Source organism: Hemibagrus wyckioides, linkage group LG05 (genome assembly GCF_019097595.1).
Source record: "Hemibagrus wyckioides isolate EC202008001 linkage group LG05, SWU_Hwy_1.0, whole genome shotgun sequence".
NCBI lineage: Eukaryota > Metazoa > Chordata > Actinopteri > Siluriformes > Bagridae > Hemibagrus > Hemibagrus wyckioides.
Window position 1 is genome coordinate 9,354,356 of NC_080714.1, and position 27,762 is coordinate 9,382,117.

Consider the following 27,762-nt stretch of genomic DNA (forward strand, 5'->3'; position numbering starts at 1 on the left):
CTCTCTCTTTCTCTCTCTCCTCTACCACAGTGTCCAAATAAGGATGCTTAGAAGCGATATGTTTTTTTGTAATGTGCACATTATTATGCATAAAAGAAAATCTGTCACAAAAAATCATAACACGAAACAAATGAGAACGAATACTAAAAAGCCATGGAACCCCACACCACACACTCACTACTAACAAACAATCAATAAATCAATATGTGACTGTTTAAATAAATAATAGACAAAGAAATCATTATCATAATAATATTACATTATTATTATTATTATTATTATTATTATTATTTATTGCCCTCCAATGGACTGGCATCCCATCCAGGGTATATTCCTGCCTTGCACCCACTGTTCCCAGAATAAACCCTGATCCCACCGTGCCTCTGACCAAAATAAATCTCTTATTAAAAAGGGATCATTGAATCAAACAATCAATTATTCTGCAAGTAAAGAAAACAAACCTCAAGAATGGAGAGAGTGTGTCATGTACAATCTGTTTTAAATTTTAAGCATCGAGAGCATGAGCTATCTATCAATCTACCATGAGCCATGGAACAGAAGTGTTGCAAGGACTAGAGCTAGACATAAGTAAAAACTGAGCTCACACAGTCCTGCATTCATTTTAAGGCAGAAGATAATGAGCACACAGAGCTGGTGCCCTTTACCATATACACTGCTTCTCACTCAGTCTCTCTCTCTCTCTCTGGCTCTTTATTTCACATGCTCTTTCGCTCCATTACTCTGAATCATTCAAGGCAGAAGAATGCTGCTTTTAATGGTGTGGGAAAGAGCCATCTTAGCTTAGCAATGAGCATTTACTAGGCTAAAAATACAGTCAGAGCATCTGTGTATGCCTAAACTGCTGAAAGTATGTGTGTGTTTGTGTGTGCGTGTTTGAGAGAGAGAGAGAGAGAGAGAGAGAGATAAAGGGTGAGAGATGCCTGCAGACAGACAGCGACTTTGCAGTGAGAGGAAATTGTATGTATGGCATGTGCACACCACTTTATATAGACCTGCACCAGTGCCAGGAGTGAGAGAATTCAATACATTCACATACACCACTCCAGGAAGACAAGGACTGTGGGATAGTCGTTTGTCTACGTTACAACCTGGTCAGGAAGGAATGCTGTGTTTGACTGTGTTTACAACTGGGCATTTTGTCTATCTTCAATCTGGACTTTATTCTGACCTCATACATTTCAGGGTCTAGTTAGTCAGATTAAAATCAGATGGGGGATTCAAACGTCATTGTTGCACCACTTGGGTGCCAGCAACACTGACCTTCAGAGCAAATTTATTCTGCAGTGTCCAGCACCACATTCTAACCCTTTGTATTTGCATGTATTATGTTTTGTGTGTGTGTGTGTGTATGTGTGTGTGTGAGAGAAAGACTTTACATTTCCACTCCTAAGCTTTATGTGTGACATGTATCAGATTTCCTGTTTAGTACACGTCTTGATACTGAGGACCAGATTGCTGAACTGAGCTTAATTAGATGAATTACTCAGTCAGTAGTAACCAGTAAATATCCAAATTTTGACCCACAAATCCTTGGTATAATGTTCCTGTCTGACCAAAACCCTATTCTAGCAGTTTTACCCACTAATACTCACCAATCTGTGCGTTGTCATAAAGCAGCAGGTCATATGCACCCTGGTAGCCTGTGCGGTAGTTGGTGCGAGTGCCGCTGTCCCACTGCACCACCACTGTCTTGTCAGGTGTGCTGGTGCTGCCTTGGCGCCCCACTTCCACCACTGTGCCCACATGACCCTCGCCATCGTCCTGGTTGCCCCACTTCCAGTCAACGCCACGCACCACACGCATACCCACCTCCATGGCGCCGCGGACCGGTGGGCTAGCACTGCCGCTTCCGGTCTCGCTGCTGCGCTTCCGGTGAGGACGCGCAGGCGGCTCGGCAGGGGGGTGGGTGGTGGCGCCGCTGCTGGGGCCGCTGGTACGCGAGCGAGCTGGTGGCAGCGGGAGGGTGCCGAGTAGGGGGCTCTCCGGAGACAGGTCAGGGGTGACTGAGGAGAGAAAGCAGGACTGTTAGAAGAATGATTTAAAACAACCATGAATATAAGCTTCAGGCTGAGGTTAGCAACAAATGCTTATCCACAGTGATATAATGATTATGCCTCATATACACAGCACATATATTGTATAAAACTAGAGTTTTTTTATTTGCAAGAGAGCATCATGCGATATGAAACCAGGCCAGCAAAACCTCTGACATATTAAAGCAGACATGCGTCTGTGTATAAAAGAGGGCGAGTTGACCCTATGATGAAATCAGCCTCATCCGTTTTTCTTCCACATCAATAAACACCCTGCTGTACACGGGGCAGAGTTCCCCTCGTGGACATAAATCAGTGTTTGTGGTAAAATTGCACTGTATGACCTAGTAAGCTCTTGGTCCACTAGCAGATTTGTCATGAAGCCTGAGGCCCAGACTGTAAACAGCTGTGACTCACTCTCAATTTCTCCCACAAACACGTATACAGTTTTAAAAATAACAATAATTTACAATCATTTCCCAAACCAGCTAGCCAAGAATGATTATTTTTGTAATGCGGGTCAGTAAGTGATTTAATTCTGCATTTAGTTACAGTCAACAGTGTTCATGATACGGTCATTAACGATGACGTTCTCTGAAAACCTTCCACTGACATATTATGTGGCAGATAACAGTGACCGATATTAGGGCCGCATGGATGTACTGCAAGTGAAAGAAGTCACATTGCTAAACCATTAGTAGTCTTTTTAAATATTCAATATAAAAATTACATTAATGAACGTGACGCTAAATATTTTGTAAGGTGCTAGGGATGAATATGTGAATATGACTGGGATATGAGAATGCATATCAAAAGCTTCTTTATTTAGTGATGGAGGAGGAGGGTATTTGTTATAGTTTTTAGGCAATGGATGTAACAGATATAACAAAAAGAGGGCTAGACAAACCACACTGGGAAGTGGAGGAAAGTGGGCATGGTATGCGGTGTAGGGATAGGACGTGGTGGGAGGTGGAGTGCAGAGAACGCAGAGGGAGGTGAAAGGGACATGCCAGAGTGGGAGGTGGAGAGGAGAGGCTGCAGTGGGAGGTGGAGTGGACAGACCGCAGAGAGAGGTGGAGGGGACAGGCCAATGTGGGAGGTGGAAAGAACAGGAAGCAGAGGGAGGTGGAGTGGACAGGCAGCAGTGGGAGGTGGCGTGGACAGGCTGCAGTGGGAGGTGGAGGGGACAGGCCAGAATGGAAGGTGAAGAGGAGAGGTCGCAGTGGGAGGTGGAGTGGACAGGCTGCAGAGGGAGGTGGAGTGGACAGGCTGCAGTGGGAGGTGGAGGGGACAGGCCAGAATGGAAGGTGAAGAGGAGAGGTCGCAGTGGGAGGTGGAGTGGACAGGCTACAGAGGGAGGAGGAAGGACATCGCAGTAGTACAGTATAATGTGGGGTTGCTTTCTTTTTAGTAATGGTTAGTAAGGGATGCTCTTCTTATATTCACACCTGAGCCAGGAGGCAGTCTATATTATCATCTGTAGGTGTGCTCAAATAAGAGAACACAAAATGTACACTGACTGGTTTGAGAATCTTGTAAGTCCTGATTGCACACCTTTTTTCTGGCATTTAATGGTTTTGATATAACCATTAAATGTCTTTTATTCTACTAATTCTTCACTAGTCCTACTCTCTGTTCAGCTGAAGAAGGCCTGCACCATAGGATGTTTTCCATGCGACATCACTCACTGACCACTCCTCTGATCACTAGTGGGTGCCTATCTTTAGTGTACTGCTGGTTGCCATGGTTTCACCAGAAGCATGCTTGCACAGTGTATACAAAACTAAAAAATGTTTTAGTTTACATTTCATAAAGAACTGCTTGTGTTTAAAAGCAATCAGTGCAGTACATCAAGTCTCGAATAGCACAGGGGTTTGCCTAACTCTTTCTGGGGAAATGCGACCCAGAGCCTTGATCACCCTAAATGTGTTTATTCCAGAGTTATTATTTAGTTCCACAAAGAACTGTATCATCGGCACTGAATTAACAGTCAAATGGGAACGTGAATATGCGTGGCTTGACACAGCTTTACAGTAAGTAAGAGGTGTGTGTTAAAGGGATCATCTCCTTCCGCTGTCTCATAAAGCTTTGAACAATGCATAAGGAATAAAACACGATGGGCGATGTTACCATAAAATAATCCACACCAGGGTGGTGTGATGTGACCTAAAGTCTGGTTTATACTTGTTTGCACATCTAGAGCAGAGGTATTCGTACTGAGGCCCAGGGGTAAAAAAAAAAAAAAAAAAGGACCGCAGGATGTGGGTGAGTGGGTGAGATGACAAATACCAAGAGATATATGTATAAATGACCTTTTCAGATGTGCCCGACTTTACACATTTTATGTAGGAGCTTCGCATTTTAAAAGAAGAAAGGATAGTCTCCTTTTCCCCCTTAATAAAAGCTAGATGAAGCAACTGACATGTAAATCCAGAATGATCAACAATTGTTTGGCTTAGTTGTTTTGAGCTGAAAAATATCTAGATTAGAATGTTAAATAAATCTGTCAATAAGTGTCTGACTTAACGATCGTTTGACTATATTTATTACGGATACCACCAAAATATTCTAGCCAAAAATAAAATCAACAATACTCAATACGAAACTTTTTTGGAGGCTTTAAATACAGAAAAACCATCAATATTAATGTTCCTACATTGCTGCACTGCTAAGTGCAAATGTCACCCTTTATTAAATTAGAATTCCTTCATATTAAATGTTTATTCAAATGACATCACGTTAAATCACCATAGATTAATAAAAAGGATTTCAGGTGCTCATGACCTGACTTTCATATTTCACTACTGACTTTCTGTTCTACATTTTATTCTATTACATAATTTTATATTTGCATATTTTCCAAAGTGCAGTTCTGCGATGGTCAGAAATCATTCATGGTATTAGGAGGGAAGTGGTTTTGAAGTAGGAAGTAGGGCTCATGGGAAAAACAGCTCTGGTCTAGTGTGGAATACTCTATAGTTGGCACCTCATTTCCAACAAAAATCCCCCAAAAGGTGCACTACAAAATATTTAGCACCGAATAACAATAACTGTATCAATGTCCAAATATTTAGTGACCTGACTGTGTGCATATAATATATGTACACCCATAACATACTTATGTACAGGTGAAAACAGGGTTAAAATGCAAAGACAGGTTGTGATCCGATCACTGAAAGCACATTCAGAGGTGGTCTGGGATGCATATGGCCACATCATATTTGTACTGTGAACGTGAATGTGTTTCAATGTGTCTGACCGATAACTGTCTACGTGATAGGCCGGCTAGAGGACATGTAATCACTGCGAGACTGTTTGGAAGTTTTGCTGAATAATAGAGCTCTTTGTCGAGAGCAGAAACAGAGATGAATGAAACAGAGAGATGAATGCAGCTGCTTTTGACCATGCGAAACAAACAATGTATGAAATCTTATCAAGGCACATTCATAACGCCATGTGTGAACTTGGCTGTCCACTTGTGATTCGGTCACCCAAGATGCCTGTTAATACCAGGCGTGAATGAGGCCTAAAAGGTCCAAACATGTTCCAGCATGACAATGCCCCTGTGCACAAAGCAAAGTCCATGAAGCCATTGTATGCCAAAGCTGGAGTGGAAGAACTCAACTGGCTTCCACAGATCACTGACCTCAACCCCACTGAACACCATTGGGACGAACTGCAAGGCAATTTCAAATTGATGAAGAGCAGTAAAGGGGCATTAATTCAGCAAGGGCAAACAGGACTGGCAGCACTCACAATGGGAGCATACAGAAGTCTCATTTTCCTGAATTAATAACCTATAACCTCAGGACATTTTTTTTTTTACATTTAAATCAAATGAAATTATTCAGCCTGAGTTCAAATAAAGAGCTCTGCTGCCCTGAGAAGTCTTCAAATAATTGTTTAGACCCTCTTTCAAGAAGTGGGATGACCAGTCATATAAATTAGAGTAAAAATTTAATTGACAGAATTTTGCAGAGAAGCAAAGCAAATGATTCATACATTAAAGTGATCGTTTGATATCCTGCTATTTTTTATGCAGCTTTCTTATTGAGGCCTGAACAGGCTGCATTTTGTTTTCATAGGAAATGGATTGCTAGTAATGCTAAAGGACTTTTTACAACACTATAATTTACAGCACTGCAGAAGCCATCCATCTATCCGTCCATAACCTTTATCCCTGCTGCTCTACAGGAATGCAAAGCTCCTTCCAAATAACATTGTTAGTTCCATTTGTGTGTGACATGAAGGTTAATCTTGGTCTATCATAAATCAGACTTCAGATGCATTCAGAAAATCATGGACCATATTCAGTTTTATTTAGCAAAACAAGCAAATTCCAGATAACAAGGATTTAGTTTCACCATCAGTAGCATGAAGTGTAATGTATGATGCAGTATTTACAATAAAATTCCACAGTCACACAACCATGTTTCCCTGTTACCGTCTCGCTGAGACAGCACTGCTTCTTAATTACAGGAAACCCTTGAGGTTATCTATGATACAGAGAACCAGAGCTACATGTGACTAGCCATTTACTTCACCCCTTCTGACCAAAAGAGGCTGTGAGAAACGCATATGCCAACAATGTCAAGAGAAAAAGAATTCACTTTAGGACTAAGTGGTCAGACATTACCGCATTGTCAACCGTGGAGAACCCGGAGAAATTACATTGTAATGCCTGTGTAGCAGAAGCCAGACACCTTTTAAAAAGGCCCAAGAGGAAGAGAATTTCCTCTGGCTGGAAATCCTATAGTCCTAAAAGTAATGACATGCACTACCCAGTGGCCTAGCTTCAACCTAGACAAGGAAGCCACCCCTATATTTCCTCTGTGGCAGATGAACAGTTGGTCTGAGCATCGGATAACTGCCATCTGGTCTAAATAATACTATACGGTGCTTACTGGCATGGCAAGGAATTCTCGGCAGGCTCGCCCTCTCTGAAGACTAAGTTCAGTGATATGGCCATAAGCAGAAATCCTGGATTTAACTATAACGTCACTGCAGAGTCATATGGCCACCAAAGCATTTTAGGAAAGCTTATCACCAGAGCATGGAACTCCACAGCTCTTATAGTTGAGACTGTTAGCAAAAAGGCAGTTGTCAGGTATCCATTTCAAGGAAGCAGCCTGCAAAGGCTTATAAGAAGAGGACTTAAGGGACTGCAGCACAAGGGAGGTCACATGCAGAGCTCCTAGAGAACTTTAGTGAATGGAGGAACCTTGCCTCTTTTATAATGACAGAAAGAAGCCTGTGAGACCCCAGAGAGATGCCATCCAATGTGTTGTGGTGCACGGTCACATAAACCTTTAGGGAGTCTTACAACTGCGTAGCAAAATAGAAGCTAGGATCTAGGGGATCAGTAAGGGGAGTCAATAAGGTGACATTCAAAAGTGTTTCCTGGACGACTAGATCACAGCTCTCATCTGGAGATGCTATCAGTTCAGCCAGACCCACAGGCAACACTGTAGTGCCCCCACAGTCGAGCTGATCTCAGTGAGGTAAATCTTGAAAAGAGATTCTGTGCAATGCAAAAGGAGCCACTTGACCTTTTGCCACCCTGATTATCTCTCTCTAATAAGACACTGCTCCCTCATGTGTCTTAGATGCCCTACCTCTTGGTGGGGGCTAGTCTTCCAAGTATGACAGTATTCTGATGCCAATGGCCTCTCTAAAGGGTAGAGCAGGGGCAGTCTGATGCCTACCAGGGGTCTGAGAGCATGGCTCTACATTAAAAAGATTTGTGAGAAGCAGGCCTGCCCCATGTGGCAGGCTGTGATGACCTGAAAATATCAAATGAACAGCCCATTTGCCAAAATTGCCAATACCCCACGATATCCTCAGACAACACATCAATTCCACACGGTCATACTGTTCAGTCCTAATAGTAATGTTGCAGAATTTAATTTTATTTTACAAAAATATTGCCACTGTGTTTACTAAATGCATTCAACAACACAGAAAGATTTCTTTAACCTCTTCAACTTTCTTGAACTTTCGGTGAGTTTGAGTAACTGCTTGTGAGTAACAGTCACTTGATTTTGCAACTCTATCAAATAGCAAATAATCTTGCTTAATTACTTTGGCAGCGAAATCAAATGCACCCATCTGTGGAAGATAAAAATCCTGCAGCCTTTCAACACCAGTGGTCTAATTCCTGAAAGTAGAAATAGGACCAAATTAGAAGGAAAGACAGGGATTCATCATTCTGAAAGCCAGTACATCAGCAATCCCACTCAAACTTTAAGTTCGCTTGTTCTACTCGACAGTGCTGGTTTTGCCTCACAGATACTCTGAGAGCTGCAGGACTACTGCAGAATTCCTCTTGCCATGCATTCTGACTTTTGGAGAGGGCTTTCACAGCCAAATGCTGTGCCAAGTACACAGAGTGATTCAGCAAAGCCGCAGGGTCACACAAGAAGTGTGTATCTGGACCATTGTTCTCGCTGGTGCTGTACGCTTCCAATGTCATCGGACAATGCTTCTTATTAACATGGACTCACACACTGCAAAATATAAAGCTGCGGTTTGCGTCACCCAGCAAGTCAGCTCACAGGTCACTGATCTGAAAATATACTAAACATTTAAACCCTGATTTATTAAGAAATCAAAAAATGAACAATACTTTGCAATCTCTGGACAAGATTTGGCTAATTTCCCAAGGATAACCGTATAAGTAATCTGTGCAAGGTAAAGAGAGGAAATGATATGCGTGTGTGTTCTTGATAGCTGGGGTGGAATCAGATCTCCAAAAGCATCCCAGAGGAGTCCAAATGAAACCTGGCACATGCCTGTGAGAAGGGAAAAAAATGATTTAAAGGTGATAAGGAGTGGCGTGAGGTAAAGTGTTTATTTGTTCTCTGCTTGGTGGGAAACGAATACACAAATGACCTCACAAATGATCCTCACTGTGGAATTTGTTTCATTACCCAGTTGTGTACATGTTTATCTAAATCATTCGTAATAACTAGCAAACAACTAACAGGAAGGGTTTGAATGTTTCTCTCTATTTTTTTGTATGCCGGACTCGGTTACACCTGGTGTTTGCTAGGCCTTGGCACGTTTCATATTTATTGCTGTGTTTTGGCTAGAATGCTAACACTATCTGGTTTGCGCTTAGTATGTTTGCCAGGGTGGAGAACAGAATACACAGATTAGATAATCAAATACACCGGGAACACAGATTAGGTAATAAGAATACAAACCAGAAGTGACTAGGCATCTACGTATGCTACACAGTACTGAGCTGTGAGATCACAACCTAGAGAACAGTGATAAATCTGACTGTCACAGTGACGTGCATAAATGATTCTGTAATCCAGAACAAATGTAATACAGCATTTATTATTTCCTCAAAGTGCATATTACCATACCAAATTATCAGTACAGCTGAGGTGTTATTACTATCTAGGCATTCTCAATAGCACACATTATGCAGTTTGGGACACGCCCCTGAACGTGTGTATTAATCTGCGCGGCACTGAATGACAACACAGCGAATTCATCAAATGTATTTCACAAGTAGATTCTAGCAGATAGATGGGGAAAAAATTCAAAAAGGAAAAACTTAGTAAATAATTCCATCTAAATTCCCTTTTACCTGTAGAGGTGTGTGAAAACATCACAGCACTACTTTGCAAAGGGACACCCATGATTGTGTAGAAGGTTTTATTTACATTTATTTAGAACAGAGCAACATGAACGACATGCAAGACTTGCTGTGATTTATGCATCAAGGTTATGTTAAATAGGTGTGTAAGTAGGGGCTTTCAGGGGACTCGGGGGACTCCAGCACAAGGGGAGATCCCATGCCAAGCTCGTAGGCGAACATGCGTCCCTTTCAAAAACGCTGTAAAAGGTTTACGAGACCACAGAAAGATGCCATTCACAGTGCTGAGGTTTACTGATACGGTGGTTGAAAAATCCCCTTTTTGAAACAGAAAAACCTCTGGTAGTTTATTAAAAAAAATATTTAGCATTGTGGAAATTAGGCATTGTTAAATGGGGTGGTGCCACTCTGCTCCCTGTCCTCTAAAGGAAGACCCTTTTATTAGAAAAGACAGCTGCATTGCAAGCTGTTTCTGAAACGCCTGTAGCTTCAACACACCTAGATGAATTACTGTTGTGACTGCCATCATCAGTCCTAGTATCCTCAACAGAAGCCAGTACCACACACTGCATCCTGACTAAATCATCACTGGTAAGCATCATAATGTCTGACAGATTGGTGCTGCCAGCTTGGCTGACATTCAGAGTAAATCTATCCTCATGTCAGTTAAATGTGTGGCCTGCTTCTGTGTTTGAGAGTTCACCGTGAGACCATGTGCTGTATTGTGTGTGAGGAGGGAGGAAGTTTCCTGAAAGGCCTGCACCTTGATTCGGGGAACATAGGCTCCAGTCACCCGAAGAAAGGGAAGAAACTGGCACTTCCAGGAAAAAAAAACAAAAAAAAACAAACATTGGATAAAATTTTGGAATGCTTGCAATTGAAAGACAAACCCTAGAAATCACCCGTGTTCTCGGGTGATAGAGGAAGAATATAGTTGCAAGCTTGAACTATATCTGACTCGATAGCATATAAAAAAGAACCAGTGAGAGCGGAAGAACTGTATGGTTCACCAGGACCCAATTATCATATGCAGTTGCTGCCCAGTGGGGGATGTTTTCAGCTGCTCAGTGGGAATCTTCAGTGGTGGGATGTGTGGTTTAGAATGGATCCTTATGGGTGAACTGGTTATGCTGACCTTAAAGTGCCATTCGGCATGTACGGTGCGGTACTCGATTCTAAAGCCTCAGGGCTTCTTTTACTGCACTGCTGAAAAAAATGTGACGAGGTTAGTCTAAATGTTTACTAAATTCAACTAGTTTTAATTTCACCCATGGCAGAAACTACATCCAAACAAATTAGTATCGACTGCACATGATATGTTGCATAATAAAATACACTCATATCCTCTAAAGAAAAAAAAAAAGCAGCTCCTTGTTTGCATGGATTAAAAAAAAAAAAAAAAAAAAAATCCTATGCACTATCATCATGAGACAATACAATAGTACACAAGTAATGCACTAGCTCTTGAAGATGCTTCCAAATCTTTAAGGTCTGATGGGAGCAATTTGGCTTCGTGATAAAGTTATGACGCTGATGGGCAGAAAGCGGTAGAGCGAAACATTAGTGTGCCCAATCTGCCAAATGTGTGTATAACACACTGGCACGAATATAGTGCATGTGCGTCCACACACACACACACAACCAACTCTCTGCTACATTCAGGCAGCCTTCCCTCGCTGATTCAGTCCTGGCTACAGAGATAACAGTGGCATTTGGGAGGCTCGTATTCAGTAGAGGAGAAGACAGGATTGAAAAACACATCCAGAGCTACACAGAGCAAATAAGAAAAGCCTTGTGCTTCATCGTGAGACAAACCAGCAACCATTTCTTACATTCTCAGCTTGTTTCATTATGCACTACACTACACAGCCTCAGTAGTATTTTAAAAATCATTTGCACTTCCATCATATTGGATGTTTTAATAAATAGGAAACTTAAGAAACATATTCAGGCAATGCTTACTTCTGCTGTACTGAAAATGTATGTACCGAAAAGTAAATCTGATAATTAACTGAACTCAGGGCCTCCAGGTGTGAATGTCAAAATCATTCACTCACAGAATTTTGCTCCTAGTGAAAAATTAGGCAAGCTTTGTATGCAACAATAAGATATTATTTTATACTGGTTGTCAATACACCCATTTCTACTGATGGATGGACCAGACAATTAATACAAGTGTCCATTATTTGGATGATCAGAATCATTATTTAACTACACCGACCAGGCATAACATTATGACCACCTGCCTGATATTGTGTTGTTCCCCCTTTTGCTGCCAAAAATGCTCCTGCACCGTGTATTTCTATCAGAACCAGCATTAACTTCTTCAGCAATTTGAGCAACAGTAGCTCGTCTGTTAGATCGGATCACACGGGCCAGCCTTCACTCCCCACGTGCATCAATGATAGATACTGACCACTGCAGACCAGGAACACCCCCACAAGAGCTGCAGTTTTGGAGATCCATTCGTCTAGCCATCACAATTTGGCCCTTGTCAAACTCGCTCGAATCCTTACGCTTGTCCATTTTTCCTGCTTCTAACACATCAACTTTGAGGACAAAATGTTCACTTGCTGCCTAATATATCCCACCCACTAACAGGTGCCATGATGAGGAGATAATCAGTGTTACTCACTTCACCTCTCAGTGCTCATAATGTTATGCCTGATCGGTGTATGAATAAAACATGAAAATATCTTGAGCTTGTATTAACCATGAACCAAAAATCCATTCAAAAAACCCACTCACATCAGGATGATGGAACTGGAAGTGTTTAAACTTATATCCACTGTTTAAAACTCTTTCCTTCACCGCTTTATATCCATTTTGGAATCGCTCCTTTGGCACCTATTGTGAAGTCAATAAGTACGAAAACATGATGCAACTGTTTCACGCTTCACCTCCAGGAGTCAGACTATGTTCAAAAAACAGAAAAAGCACAACCCAAGCTACAGATGTGTGTGTATTGAAGAAAAACCATGGCACACTCATCCGGGGAAAAATCAGCAACAGCTGTGGTCTCCAGAGTCGTACTGTTCCTCTAACATGACTGGCACATACGTTATTGATTACTGCTGCTTCATTATCAGATTCTCATCAAACTGTGGATGTTACTGACGGTATGAGAAAAGAAAGATCAAATGTGTTAGATCTTTCGAAGGTTATAGTGCACTTCAGAAGGTCAGCCATTTCTCTCCTGATGATGAGTCAGCGTACAGGAGGGAAGGGAAGCGGCTGACCGAGTCAAGTGCTGTCAGGACAACAATCTCCTTAAATGTTAATAAAACAAAAAGGACCGGATTGTTGATTCATGGAGGAGAAGGACGAGGGAGAAGCATTCAGCATTGTATGTTGACCTTCGCTCACCACGTGCATCGATGATGCATCCGTGTGTGCCCGTGACCCTGACACCGGTGCACCGTTTGTCCTTCTTTGGACCATTTTTGGACCAATATGCCCATTCGAGAGCTGACTGTCAAAAGATTTACTGTTATGGCTGATCTGTCCACATTGCACACTGTATATTCTTTTTCCTCACCTTGCACTATTTGTCCTATAAGTGTTTCCCTGATGTCCTGAAGTCAGAGGTTGCTGGGACGAAGATTGTCCACTGTATCCTGTAATGCAGTCCAAACATCCCGAACGAATACACAGCAATCGTAAGTGGTAATATTTCTGAATCGTTAAGTGGTGCTTATATTTAGGTTGGCAGTGAGCTAGAATACCAATGGGTTTACTTCAGCACACCTAACAATGAAGGCACACATGGGTACAGTATGTCCAACAATTGTATTCTTTCCAATTGCATGTCTTACTGGTAACATAGCAAAGTGCTTCGCTGCTATGTGAATAGTTACAACAAAGACTAATAGGTTACAGCCGAATACCATTAGCAATTACACAAGGTGTGGTGTGTAACCCGGAATAACAAACAATGTTGTACGGTGTAATTCTTCATTTAGAGCTTGTAATCAGCAATGTCACAGAAATTTGTGACAAGTGTGATCAAACACTTTCCAAACTCAACATTTTCTCTCGACACACTTTAGGTCCAAGCTATATTTGTGTAGTCCAAATTCAAATTCTTACTAGATAATTATATTAGAGTAATATTCTTCATGGGTTCAAACCTGTGTGTGTGTGTACATGCTCTTTCTTTCACAGACATTCCTTTCACAATTTTCCCATTTTCCCCACTGTAAATCAAATCTGAACAGCGCCTACTCTTACGTGTATTCATCCGAGCACACTGTGTTCTGAAAAAGTTTACATAAGAGCTAGCTGATAAACTATGATGATAATTTTATGATGCACAATGGCACAAATTGTCAAATACTGTCAAACACACACACACACTCCATTTCTATTCTACCTATTACAGCATTAAGCACTAAATTGTGAACCATTTCTGAATGGCCGTTAAAAGAGCAGATTTAAACTCTCTTGAGCTCTCATTCAGCTCATTCCTCGAATCGGCGTTAAACACACTAATGCAAGTCTGAGATACGCCACTGGAAAAAATGCGTCCGTCAAATTAGATTTAAAAGACTTTGTAAATGTTTCACCGAGTCGGCTCTGCCACTGGAGCGAGACTTGGTTCGTAACTACGGTGGCAGGCGAGAATAGACTATGAAATTTGTGGACTAAGAAACACAACCACAGTGGAAAGATCCAACCAAAAGGCGGAAATCCAAACCCAACCGCTGAACGGACGTCATATTCCTGATTTAGTGAAAGCGACGTTCACGTACACCGAGTTTAGATTCTAGTAGAGTCACCAGGAGGAGTTTCTAATAATGGTTGCCACAGTAACAATTTTTTATCAGTATGTGCTGCAACTAGCAATTGAGACAAATAAAATAACATTTTATTTTAGTTTTATTTTTGTTATTTTATTGGCACACAGAAACTGGAAAGAGTTTCTTTTTCCAGACAATACTTTAAAAAAAATTAAATATTCACTCGTATCAACTTATTAACTTACTTACAAAATATTATGAAATTAAATTATGCTCTTTTTAAAATACTAAAAAAAAAAATCATACTAAAAACTACCACAGAATTTAGAAACAAAGCAAAAATCACAAAAATGGCAACACTACACAGAAAAACATTGTCCATAGATTATTTGATCGTCCACTAAAGGTTGTAAATAATAAGAAATATAATAACTAAAAGTGTGTGTAATAATGCTGTTATTCCTGGGCAGTGGAGTAGCAAACTGACCCTGTCGTAGCCTGCCCCACTTCAGTACAGTGACATACTAAGGTAGGCGTCCGCGCTCCCTGTACCCCCATGGGGCCTTAGTTAGACGTGCCACCTGTTAGCATTCACTGATGCCAGTTTACTCAAGGTTGTTCACACTGAAGGGAAAAACCACTCGGCTAGGTGAAGCAGATGGATGAAGAGTGCCACTGTGGCTATGCTAAGGAGGCCATCCAGGCAGCACCTCCCAGCATGCTTTAAACAGAAACCTGCTTACAGATGCATGCTGGAAAGAGGGAGTCAAAGCTCCAGCAAGCTTTAACAGGGATGTAGATATTGTATGCATTTCTGATCCTTCGATAAAAACCTTTCTTTAACATGTTCACAAGGTCACAGGTTCTCAACGTGTTACGGGTGAAGAACAGGTCACAGGTCGCCTTTTTGTTACAGTAAAGTACAGGAAGTTCATGCCAAACCTCTACAACTCAAACAGACTTATAAATATTTTTAAATACATTTTTTTAAAATGACTGTATGTGTTTAAATAATACTTTTCTGTGAAAGTTATTTTTCACTTAAAGGGGTCTTCAGCTCAAAAATCTTTTTGAACCCTTGTTCTAGGCCACATGTGTATATATAGCAATATAGCTTGAGAAGCACTTTGTTTACACAGCTGAAGAAGGAATTTTGTCTATAAGCTTCGCGTGTTCTGTAATAGCCAACACTCTACATATCTGGGCGTTTGTCTTTAAGCTACACTGTAAAAATCCACAGTGGTGACTTAAATCAAGTTTATTGAACACGAAATGGGAAAAACTGGTGCTGTGTTGTGGAAACCAACTACATTATGTTACCAAAAGTTTTGTGACATCTGCCTTTACAAGCTTCATCTCTTCTGGGAAGGCTTTCCACAAGGTTTAGGAGTGTGTTTATGGGAATTTTTGACCATTCCTCTAGAAGCAAATTTGTGAGGTCAGACTTCCATTTGTGGAAACCCCAAAGGTGTTCTGTTAGGTTGAGGTCAGGACTCCACAGTTCCTCCACACCAAACTCGCTCATCCATGTCTTTATGGACCTTGCTTTGTGCACTCGTGTGCAGTCATGTTGGAACAGGAAGGGGTCGTCCCTAAACTGTTCCCACAAAGTTGGGAGCATGAAATTGTCCAAAATGTCTTGGTATTGCTGAAGCATTAAGAGTTCCTTTCACTGGAACTAAGGGGCCGAGCCCAACCCCTGAAAAACAACACATGACTTTTGGCAATATAGTGTATGTGAGCTCTGTGCTACTTGTAGTCTCTTTGTGCTGAGCCGCAGTTCAACATAGCGAGCTTCCTCATTGTCACAATGTTAGCTAGGAAGGTAAAACAAGTGTTTTGGCTTCAGGGATAAAACATTTCTCTTCCTTTGATTTCACAGCCTTGTGCTGTGGTGTTCATGCAGCTCTTGGACTGATGCTAGCAACCCAGCTGGCTAAGAAAGATAAACAATAAAATATATATCTATGTAGTGCGGTTGCTTATTCTGTGTATTTTTTTAATTTGCTTGGTTTTGAATTTCTTGTTTTCTTGGATTGCCTTTGACCCCAACCAGCTAACATCAGCAGGACTTCTTTCTGATGGCTGGGGTTTGTGTGTGTGTGTGTGTATGTGTAGTGTTTTTGTTTTATAATTATTATTATTTTAAAAAATTGCTAAATTCCTGTTCAAACTGTTTGGTCAGCTTCTAAGCTCACTATATAAGTAGTGAGTATCTTTTTATACATTTTAATTTTTTTTCTTTATATTTTCTTTATATTTATCTTACCACATTGAGTAGCATCGAAATATCTTGTAAATTTTACGATGTGATATTTTGTACTATCACCCACGCCGTTCCTAACTCTGGCTTTGATAACCAAAAAGTCGGAGCTTTTCTGACAAATCAGCACGTGACCCAGCAAACTAGAAAAGGCTAGGACAGGAACTTCTGCTTCCTTTGGCTCAGTGTAGTCTAGACAGCGGGTAAACACCATTCAGACCAGTTCCTGAGATTCGGACCGTATTATAGAGTACAGTACATGAAGCTGGAGTGGGGATTAGGGCAGGGTGGGGAAAAAAATAAAGCTGGAACCTTTTGAACCTCAGGCATGACTGTGTGAATATTTGCTAAAGTATTGAAGTGGTGTACTTAAGAGGTAAGAGTCAGTGTGAGGGAAATGAGAGAGTATTGCTATTATTGTTTACAAAACAGGAAATGGGGGAAAAAATTCCACCTTTATCATACATGTGACAAAAGCGTACAAAAATAGGAATAAAAAGATGATTTACGTAAGCCATATCAGGTCACAGTAAATCCTACAAGCCTACCTCATGCACCCATCGAACACGACGCCTTTTAAATAACCAGCTGAAAAAGTATTTCAATCCCGATCTGCAAAAGTGCAGCGATGCTCGGAGTCTAAACCTCTTCCAAATCTGGAGGTCCAGTTGAATGAAATCCAGCTCCATCTTACAGCGCACGGTTCCTCAGATTATGTGAGTGAAAATGCAGGAACTGGATTTTATTACAGGCTTTTTGTTAGACACATATGGTGACCTACAGTTTACAGAGGGGAAATCAATAATCAGCCAGGATAAACAACGCACTGGGAGCGTGACTTCGACTCTTCAGAACCTTCGAGAAACACCATTTTCCTTTTTTTTTTGTGCTAAAGTTTAGACAAACGTGGCGTGGGAGAGAAAAATCGACATGACATGCGGCAACGTAAAATCGTACGCTTTTATCAAGACTGTCAGGATTCCAACTCCAGACAAACAAATGTAATAAATAAAGCAGCAACTTACCGCTATTAATAATAATAATAATAATTATTATAACTATAATAATACCTTTACCTTTTTCGTTTCTACTGTCCAATAAGCTACTACACAGTAACGAGAAAGAAAATAACTTACACCACATGAAGCTCAAATCTGAGACTTCTCTCTGCCCTGAGCATCTTCTAAGGTTTAATTTCCAGTGAGACATTTAACCTCTCTTCAGCTCTTCTCTCACTTGTGTCAGCTGGTGAAATCGTGCAGCCTGTTGCCTTCGTCCATAACACTTTGGTTTTCTGCGGGTGAACTTTGCTCTCTGTACAGAGATCGACACTGTGCTCTTCGGGACCAAACTCGAAAAAGCAAAATCAACAAAAATTCAGAAATCTGTCGATGAGCTACACGAGTCAGCGTGCTTAAAAAACATCCGTTACGGCAGAGACAAGGATCAGCTGGTGTATACAAGAGAATTAGATTACATGCCGGCGTCAGACGCTAACGATCGATAATGTTCGGATGGATTGGCAGCTTGTAACGAGCTAATCGCTGTTGTGAAATCATTAGCTAATAGATCCGAAGAGGCAAACTGGTGAGAGATCGAACTGAACAGCACGTGTCATGTTAGCAGATGCATATAATCTGACTATAAAAAGAACATGTGCACTCATATCCGTAGTATAATCGGCTCGATTTATTTGTTGTTCTTTTTAATGCAGTGTCATTATCAATGCCTATTTTCATGGCAGGATCGAGATCAGTAAACCTTTGGGATGAATCAGAGCGGAGTCTCTGAGCCTTTCCAAAACCTGGATGTCTGCCTTTACATGCACATGAATGTAATATGGAGTTGGCCCACCCTTTGCAGCTGTAACAGCGTCAACTCTTCTGACTTTCCACAAAAAGTTTAGGAGTGTGTTTTTGACCATTTCTCTAGAAGCGCATTTGTGAGGTCAGGCACTGATGTTTGACGAGAAGTCCTGACTCACAGTCTCCGCTCTAATTCATCCCAAAGATGTTCCATCAGGTTGAGGTCAGGACTCTGTGAAGTTCCTCCACACTCATCCATGTCTTTATGGACCTTGCTTTGTGCACTCGTGTACAGTCATGTTGGAACAGGAAGGGGTCATCCCCAAACTGTTCCCACAAAGTTGGGAGCATGAAATTGTCCAAAATGTCTTGGTATGAAGCTGAAGCATTACGCGTTCCTTTCACTGGAACTAAGGGGCCGAGTCCAACCCCCGAAAAACAACACCTGAATTCAATGATTTGGAGGGGCGTCCCAAACCGCTAGTGTATTTTTGGAGTAAAAGAACAGGACTATTAGTATGCACTCAACACTCAAGACAGGAAGTCTTGAGTGTCTAATACGACATCTTTTGCATCGTGTCTGGTTTCAGAGCTGCAATGAAGGAAGCGTCTTTTGTTTTTGAGTTGGGTTGAGGTCTGATTGTGGGATCTGATCGTGTAATTCTCAGTCTAAGGAAGTCTTTAGCAGCAGTGTCTGCTTGTTTGTTGCCAGGCAGCATGATGTGGCCTGGTATCCAGCAGAAAAGGCCATTTTTGTCTCTGTAAAGAGTCCACTTTAGTTAGGATGTTGGCTATTGAGTGGTGTTCCTGTTTGTAAAGATCAGAGTCCACACCTAATGATTATTACAAGCTGATCGCATCTTGACTGTGACTCACCGACAATCTGAGATATACACTTTTCTGCCCTTCAGAATCTCACCAGCAGTACAGTGACCAGAGCAAGACACAATCACCAGGCTGGAAAGGTTCAGTGTACTCAAACAGATAGCGCTGAGTAAACATAGTAGGATGATTGTAGCGTCAGGTTAGTAGTCTGACTCATGAAGAATAATGAAGGTATTATTAAGTAATAATACTAAAAATATCTCATGTAGTTTTTTAAAGGAAGTACTGCCTCAATGCTTAATGTCAAAACTATTCTCCAACTTTTAGTGCTTCAACTGGATGAATTACGCACTGGGGATTTTTTTTCCTGTTCTGGTTTCCCATATGTTTAAACCCATTGGATTTCCTCCTACATAAACATAAACATTTCTGATCCTTGATTGAGGGGAAGACCAAAACGGGTGCATGCTGAAGGTAAATTCCACACCCAAGCGACGGAGAAATGACCCACTTCCTGAAACAGCTGAAGAATTCCCAGACTGTTTTGTAACTTCACCTCCGGGTACGAGTGCCTCAGATACAAGGCTAATTCTATTTGCTACATATCTTCCACAACGAATAAGTGCATTCTTTCCACTTCCTTGACTTTTATGTCGGTCACTTCATTACGGTTTACAGGGTGATGCTAATTGCTACAGCTGGTATGCTAACAATTAAAAGCGGCCATAATAGGCACCTGTTGTGGTCCATATGTGAACTGATGTGCTAGATTTCACAGTAACAAAAAAAAAAACAAAAAAAACTGTATAACGTTTTTGGAACCACGACTGCCTGCTTATATTATATTATATATTCCTCTATGAATGTAAACTTTATAAAAAGGTAAACTCTGCTTTTACCCAATGAGATCAGATGTCTTTATATGTTACCAAGCCAGCTAATTATCCCTGAAATACAACAGTGGGCTTTGCTTTTTAATCCTTTTTTAGAGGTTACTGTCAGCACCGTTAAGGCAGTTTGGAGTTCGCAGTTTCAGGGAAAGCAGTTTAAAAGCTTTTCTTGTCTAGTTTACACAACTATAAATGGTAAAGCCAACACTGTAACAGTGAAGCGATAAAACCTAAACAGGAACTAAAAATACATAGGTATGATGGAGCATGACCTAGTCTGTTCTTCGTCTGAAATCGTATTACTCAGGATGTAAAACTTGTTTTACATTTACATATCTGGCATTTGGCAGACGCCCTTATCCAGAGAGACTTACATTTTTATCTCATTTTTCTTATACAACTGAGCAATTGAGGGTTACGGGTCTTACAGAGTTATGGGCCTTGCTCAAGGGCCCAGCAGTGGCAGCTTGGTGGACCTGGGATTCAAACTCACAACCTTCCAACACCGTAACCACTAAGATACCACATCTACCACAGTTGTTTGTTGTTTAGGAACTACATCAAGACAAAAAGAAAAAAAAAAAAAAAAAAAAGGTGTGTGGTTAGGACAGGGAGGAATGAAAACCTGCACTGGGGATTAGTCATCAGGTTGATAATCGGGGTTCATCATTCGTAATTCAAACATCGTATGAAGGCACTTACAAAGGAATTACTAAGCTTGATGAGTCCTGTTGAGATGAACTCATTCACTCACACACCCACACAGCTACAACTAGATTCATCAAAATGTCTCTATGAGAAAGACATCTGACTAGTTTCTACACACACACGTTCTAAAGCGTCTCACAATCGTAAGACTATTACTACAAAAAAAAACATGATGTATAGCCAGAAGAAAGGTCAAGCTTGCACAATTATTAGAGCGGGTCAGAGTTTGTTTACACTCAGCATGTTCCTATAGGTCAGACTAAGATGTGCTCTTCCCTGTACAGATAATGAGGACTTATCTTCTGATCACGCTGCAAACGAGATCCACTGTGATGTACCACTGACAATGACGACAATGTAATCACATGCTCTCACACACACACAGTGCACATGCGCACTCAAACACACATGCGCTCACACATGCACTCTCTCTCTCTCTCACACACACACACACACACTAGATACTAGATACAATACTGTTGCACTTGTTTCTGTTTTACATTAAAACATGTAAAACAAAAAGCTTGTATTATGCAGAATCGCCTAGTACTACAGTGACAGCTGACCGTGCTAGAAATCGACCACCTAAGTAAAAAAAACTGGCACAAATTACACATGGGTGCATTTCCAACAACAGACTTGTGTGAAATCAGGTGTCATCAGTTCAACACGCTAAAACTAACCAACACAGAGCAGGCTCAGTGATTAAAGACAAGACGATCAGGAATATTAATCATCACTGGTGCTTACTCACCAAGGCCTTTCTGAGTGTGGTGCCCTCTCTGTGAGTGTGAAAAGCCAAAAAAAAAAAAAAAGTTACAAGAGCTGGTGCGTGCTGCTGAAGCACCCGGTCGGCATTTAGTCCTTTGTGTGCCTTATCAGCACGGATTAGGCAGGAGGGCACGGGGGAAGCAAATGCAGAGCTTTCAGCTGACGGCTCCCGCGCCCACTGCTCTGTTGCACACGTTGCTATTTCTAGTACTGGCATACCCCAATCACACACACACACACGCTACACTGTACAACTCCTGCTGTAAGTTGGTGATCACATGTATGTACTGCATGTATCTATGTATGGTGCATGTGTGTGTATGTTTGCGTGTACGTGCATGTGTTTGTATGAGCTTAGAGCATTGGTCATATTAAGGAGACTGGGGGAGGGTTGGGTTGTGTGCTCAACTGGAGAATAATAAAAGAAAGAAATGGCCTTAAAGCTCAGGGATTTTGAACAAGGATCTGCCATTGAGTTTTGTATCTGATATCTAAAGACCTTAAAAGCACAAAGAACACCGCTGAAAGAGAGGTGGGTAAGTACATGTGCGTGCATATGTACACGTGTGTGTGTTGGGGGGGGGGGGGAGGCTACACAGCCCAAAAAAAAAAAGCCAAGCCCTGTTTTGAAAAATATGGATACAGGGCAATATTGATTTTTTTTCACAGCTCATGATTTACCATTCTTTAAATAATAATAATAAAAATTCAATCACAATAAATGATTTACTCATGTACTACTGACAGCCAAGAAAGAAAGGACTTCAGAGAGCACACAGGAGTGCAGTTTGGCAGGTTTGGTAATACAATGTAATCAAAGTAAACATGCCTGTACATTGGTGCAGTGTAATATTACATAGAAATATCCTTTAAAATCGCACAAGCCTCATGGATCACATCTTTGTATTCACAGAAAGCATTCACAAAATTCACAGACACCAACAGCTTTGGTGAAACAATAACAACAATGCACACTTTCTCAATCCACAGTAAGAAAAACTGCCTAATAAACAGACATTGCAGACTTCAATAAATATCTAGAGCGCAAAGGCATGCTCTTATTTAGCTTCTTAGTCAAGAAATCCAGTGACCATATTCAAGCCATCACATGTGATTATGGACCTACACCAATCAGGCATAACATTATGACCAGTGAGAGGGGACATGAATAACACTGATTATCTCCTCAACATGGCACCTGTTAGTGGGTGGGATATATTAGGCAGCAAGTTTGCCCTCAAAGTTGATGTGTTAGAAGCAGGAAAAATGGGCAAGCGTAAGGATTTGAGCGAGTTTGACGAGGGCCAAATTGTGATGGCTAGACCACTGGATCAGAGCATCTCCAAAACTGCAGCTCTTGTGGTCAGTATCTATTAAAAGTGGTCCAAGGAAGGAACAGTGGTGAACCGGCAACAGGGTCATGGACAGTCAAGGCTCACTGATGCACGTGGGGAGCAAAGGTTGGCCCGTGTGATCCGATCCAACAGACGCAGAAGACTTTAATGCTGGTTCTGAAAGAAAGGTGTCAGAATACACAGTGCATGATGGGTCAGGGCTGTTTTGGCAGCAAAAAGGGAGACCAGCACAATATTAGGCCATAATGTTATGCCTGATCGGCGTATGTTCACACACTCGCAGCGACAAAGTCACTGGATATCATTAATTTTCAAAGAAATCTGCCGACTTCACGTGACACGAATGAGGGCGACCGTTGGTGACTAGATGTGGGCGTGACCAGCTGCGTGACAAAGCCGAGAAAAGTTAACCCTCATGCAAATATGGAGCGACTGGTACAGTCCCAATAGGAATGAAGACAGTAGAGCGCATGTGATCCATGGCAGAGAGCAACACACAAGCCTCTCCTTCATCTTGTATATACGATATATTGCATATATACACACACATGCATGAATTTTATATACAAACATCAAATCTCCCACCAGAGATTGTCGTCAAGTGGAATGCTAGTCACTTCACCCACTGATAAACGTTATTACTATAGCAACACCTACTTTTGACTCCATAGTACAGCGACAAGATGACTGCATGTGTGAACGTAGCTTTACATGATATTATTTCCACAGCCTTGTTTCTCTAAGCCTCTAATCTGATCGGTCACGAGGTGCTGATTAATTGTTTTCCAACAGCAGCTCTGACAACAGTGCTGTTAATAAGCTTGTTCTAATACATGCACATTTCTGTAATAATCTGTAATAAGCTCCTTAACGAGGACTTCTTTGGTAAGACGATCTGCATCTTTTTTTTTTATCAAATGTTTGCATTGTTAAAGCATTCTATATGGCAAAATTTATTAAGCAGTCTCCAAGAAATCATTACTTTCATTGCTCACAGGACAGAGAGAGAGAGACAGAGAGAAAGAGAGAGAGAGAGAGAGAGAGAGAGAGAGACACTTTCCGGGTTCTTGATAACTTGCTATAAAAATAAAAATAAAAATAAAAGAAAGGCTGATGAGAGACTGGAATGACTGGCACTCGCTTTGAGGTAAGTGATAGCAGGAAGTCACTTGTCTATACAACAGTAGATGGGTTAAACTATAAACAGTTAAAGAAAAAAAAACAAACATCATTCTTTAATACATTAAAAAAATTGTCATCTTTGGCAGACTGATGTGTTAAAGAAATAAAGCAATGCAGATATAATAGGAAAAGAATTATTCCTGGGTGATAACAGGGTATCAGTAAATATAATCAAATATCTTCATCATATTTCTGAGTAGACGTTCCTAACACACACTTGAATACAGTTCCAGGTTAAACTGCACCACAAGTTAAATTCATATTTAGTCTCAAAGCTGGACAGTCAGAGACCAGACAGAGTCAGTGTCACTGACATCTTCACACACACACACACACACATCTGGGCAGCCCCACAAAATCCCCTACTGGACAAACAAAACACTTTCATGACTTCACATCATTGACTTGTCCAGGAACTAAATATGGCTTACGATTAAAACGCACTATGAGGAAACACAATATTTCTTTCTAAGCCAGTTTTCACTTGATTACATTCCTGTAGATCTGCACAGCATGAAAGATTGTGGTTTGGAACGATAGGAACTGATAAACCAAGACTTGTTTTGCAACATCTTTGTGAATCCCCCAAGGCCTGCAAACCTGATACTGAGGGCTAAAGTATTGATCTGAGATAATGACAAAGAATCGTACATCCATAAACGGTTCCCTACACTGAATGACAGCTGACAAAGATGACCTGACAGGCAGTTCAAATACTGAGTTAATATAATCAATAAGACGCTGTTAAACGGACCTGAATAAGAGACGACACGAGCACGGACACCATTCTGGCACGGGAACCCAAAGGCATTCTGGGTCACTTTTCTCATAAGCTTTCAAAGGATGAAAGATCATTGTGAACTTGTGGTGGTTTGGTGTTTAGCACGTTTGTCTCGCACCTCCAGGGAGTTTGTTCATTCTCACCGTACCTCAGGGGTTTGCTCTGGGTCCTCTGGTTTTCTCCCTCACTCCAAAGACATATGCTGTTCGCTACCCGGCATCTCTAATTGTATGTGCGATTGTGCTTTGTGATGAACTCGTTCGCCCCGAGTCCCTTGGGATAAGTTCCCCACGGTACGATAAGCGGTATAGAAGGTGGATGGATGGACCGATGGGGTTTTGAAACCATGACGCCAGTACAGACACGGGCTTCACATTTTCCATCCGATATTATTCCAGATATCTTCACATGCATTTAAAAAGCAGATATTCGGAAAGAAACTTTTGACAAGAGTCTCATCATGCATATGCAGATGTAATGCACAGATCTTCTGGCTCTGTTCATGCAGTAATGACAACCTCGGATGTGTATAAGAGGAATATTCAAGAATTCTCTACACTGGTTCACAATCAATAATAAAAAATAAAAAAAAAAACCCTGCATTTACATCTGTTCTGTATATTCAACACAAGACAGCTAGCAAGCTACATTCATAGTATTAAACTCACATTTTTTGTTATGCAGAATAAAAGGTCTGTTATCTTTTTTGATTCCTAAATGTTGAGGTACCTGTTACTAAGGAACAATGGAGAGCTGGGACTGCATTGAATTCCATACGATTTATTGACAATGCATGAGGCAGAGGTTACACAAAAACCACACCAAGCCATCGCCCACCATTAATATCACGATTACAGGAATAAAAATCCGAATAGCTTACCTGTCGACAGCATTAATACCGCCGCGTAAACTTCACCTTCCCAGCTATTGAATGTGTTTAAAGGCCAAGCTGGAGATAAACGCGAGCGACGACCATAACGGAACAGTCATGTGTGTCACCACTACAGACAGCTCTTATCTAGCAGCAGCCAGCAGCCTCGGCGTCATCGGTGTCGGCAGATATCGTCCGTGAGCAATTCACAAACCTCCCCTGGCTTGGGTTTTTGGCTTTACTTCAACTCCATGCTGGCGACGACAGCGTCAAAAAATCGACATCTCTGTCCGTGTCTAGCGGAGCCGTAGAGACGGAAGTCAAAACACAGGAGGCGTGCTATGCTAACGGGGCTTCAGATTGACACTCCCACGCGCCGCACGTCGTCCCGCACTTCTATTTTTTTTTTTTTTTTGTCTCGTTTTTGCCCCAGACGCAGTGCATGCTCTAAAACGTTTAAAAAGAAATGGTTAATGCAGATATGTTGACGGGACACTCTGGTAATTACTTACTGGCTGAATATCGTGTATGAACTCTCTACAGCTGACAGCTGTACGTCATCCACTTACCTTGACACTCTACTTTCGTTAGCAATAGAGCTACTGCGCATGCGCGAATGCTTTCTAATCGATACTCCTCACCTTTCTTGTAACACTTTTATACGTTTCTTATTTACATTTAGTGCAGGAGAGGTTGTTGTTTTGTTATACGTACGTTTGATCTTAATTGTGTTACAAATATATATGTTTTTAAACAGTACTCAGAAAGTGTGAACGCATTGTTGCCATGGCAGCACGTGAAGATGGCTGGACGTGGTGCGCGTGCGCTCTCTGCAGTTCACAGTACAGACGACTCCAGTGGGTGTTCCAGGCACCGTATACACCGATCAGGCATAACATTATGACCACCTGCCTAATATTGTGTTGGTCCCCGTTTTGCTGCCAAAGCAACCCTGACCCGTCGAGGCATAGACTCCTTTAGATCCCTGAAGGTGTGCTGTGGTATCTGGCACCAAGATGTTAACAGCAGATACTTCTAAGTCCTGTAAGTTGCGAGGTGGGGCCTCCATTTGCCCCACCTCCACAACTTGCAGGACTTAAAGGATACTTTTTGGTAGATACTGACCACTGCAGACCGGGAACACCCCACAAGAGCTGCAGTCTTGGAGATGCTCTGATCCAGTCGTCTAGCCATCACAATTTGGCCCTTGTCAAACTCGCTCAAATCCTTACGGTTGTCCATTTTTCCTGCTTCTAACACATCAACTTTGAGGACAAACTGTTCACTTGCTGCCTAATATATCCCACCCACTAACAGGTGCCATGATGAGGAGATCATCAGTGTTATTCACTTCACCTCTCAGTGCTCATAATGTTATGCCTGACTGGTACATACACACACATTCAAACCTTGGGGCAACTGAACAGAGCCATGTCATCAGTTTGCATGAAGAAGGAGAAGAAAAAGGAATCAGATTTATAAGATGTTAGTTTCACCGCTATGAAGTCATTTTCTGGCATATATAGAGTTTCTTGATAGTAGATTGAGCCTTTACCTGATGAAATGACTTTCTGGCATCCACCTACGAGCAAATTACTTATCAGTATAATTACGCAATGATTTTTATTCAGAATATTTTTTCATCATCCACTGGATTTAATTTTTTTGCCACAACACTGCTGGGGATAAACTGATTAATTGCATAATTGTGGCAATTAATTTTTTTTTCCAGGTATGTAGGTTTCAAATTGAAGGCATTGCATACATTTCGTTCGTTGTTAGGAAACAGCGCCCCCTTCTGTTTAAAACGACACATCACACATTACTGCATACTATTGTTCATTAAGAAATAAAATGCAATTATTAACAATTAGTAGCAGAGGTATAAGACACTCGATACTCTATTCTT

At 41.3% G+C, this 27,762-nt stretch overlaps 1 protein-coding gene across 3 annotated transcripts in view; it reads right to left on the bottom strand.

Moving 5' to 3' along the window:
• The window catches only part of mib2 (MIB E3 ubiquitin protein ligase 2), a 69,699-nt gene extending 43,412 nt beyond the window's left edge, over positions 1–26,287 (bottom strand). The window contains exons 1-2 of one of the 3 annotated variants that reach the window (XM_058389569.1): positions 25,863–26,287; positions 1,614–2,024 (exon numbers count right to left, since the gene is read on the bottom strand). In XM_058389569.1, the coding sequence (XP_058245552.1) occupies positions 1,614–2,024; positions 25,863–25,875 (424 nt within the window). In that variant the 5' untranslated portion in view covers positions 25,876–26,287. Of the gene's footprint in view, positions 1–1,613; positions 2,025–17,801; positions 18,059–25,862 lie in introns of those variants that run through there. The other 2 variants (XM_058389567.1, XM_058389568.1) reach the window with 2 other exon arrangements.
• Between the last annotated feature and the right edge of the window lie 1,475 nt (positions 26,288–27,762).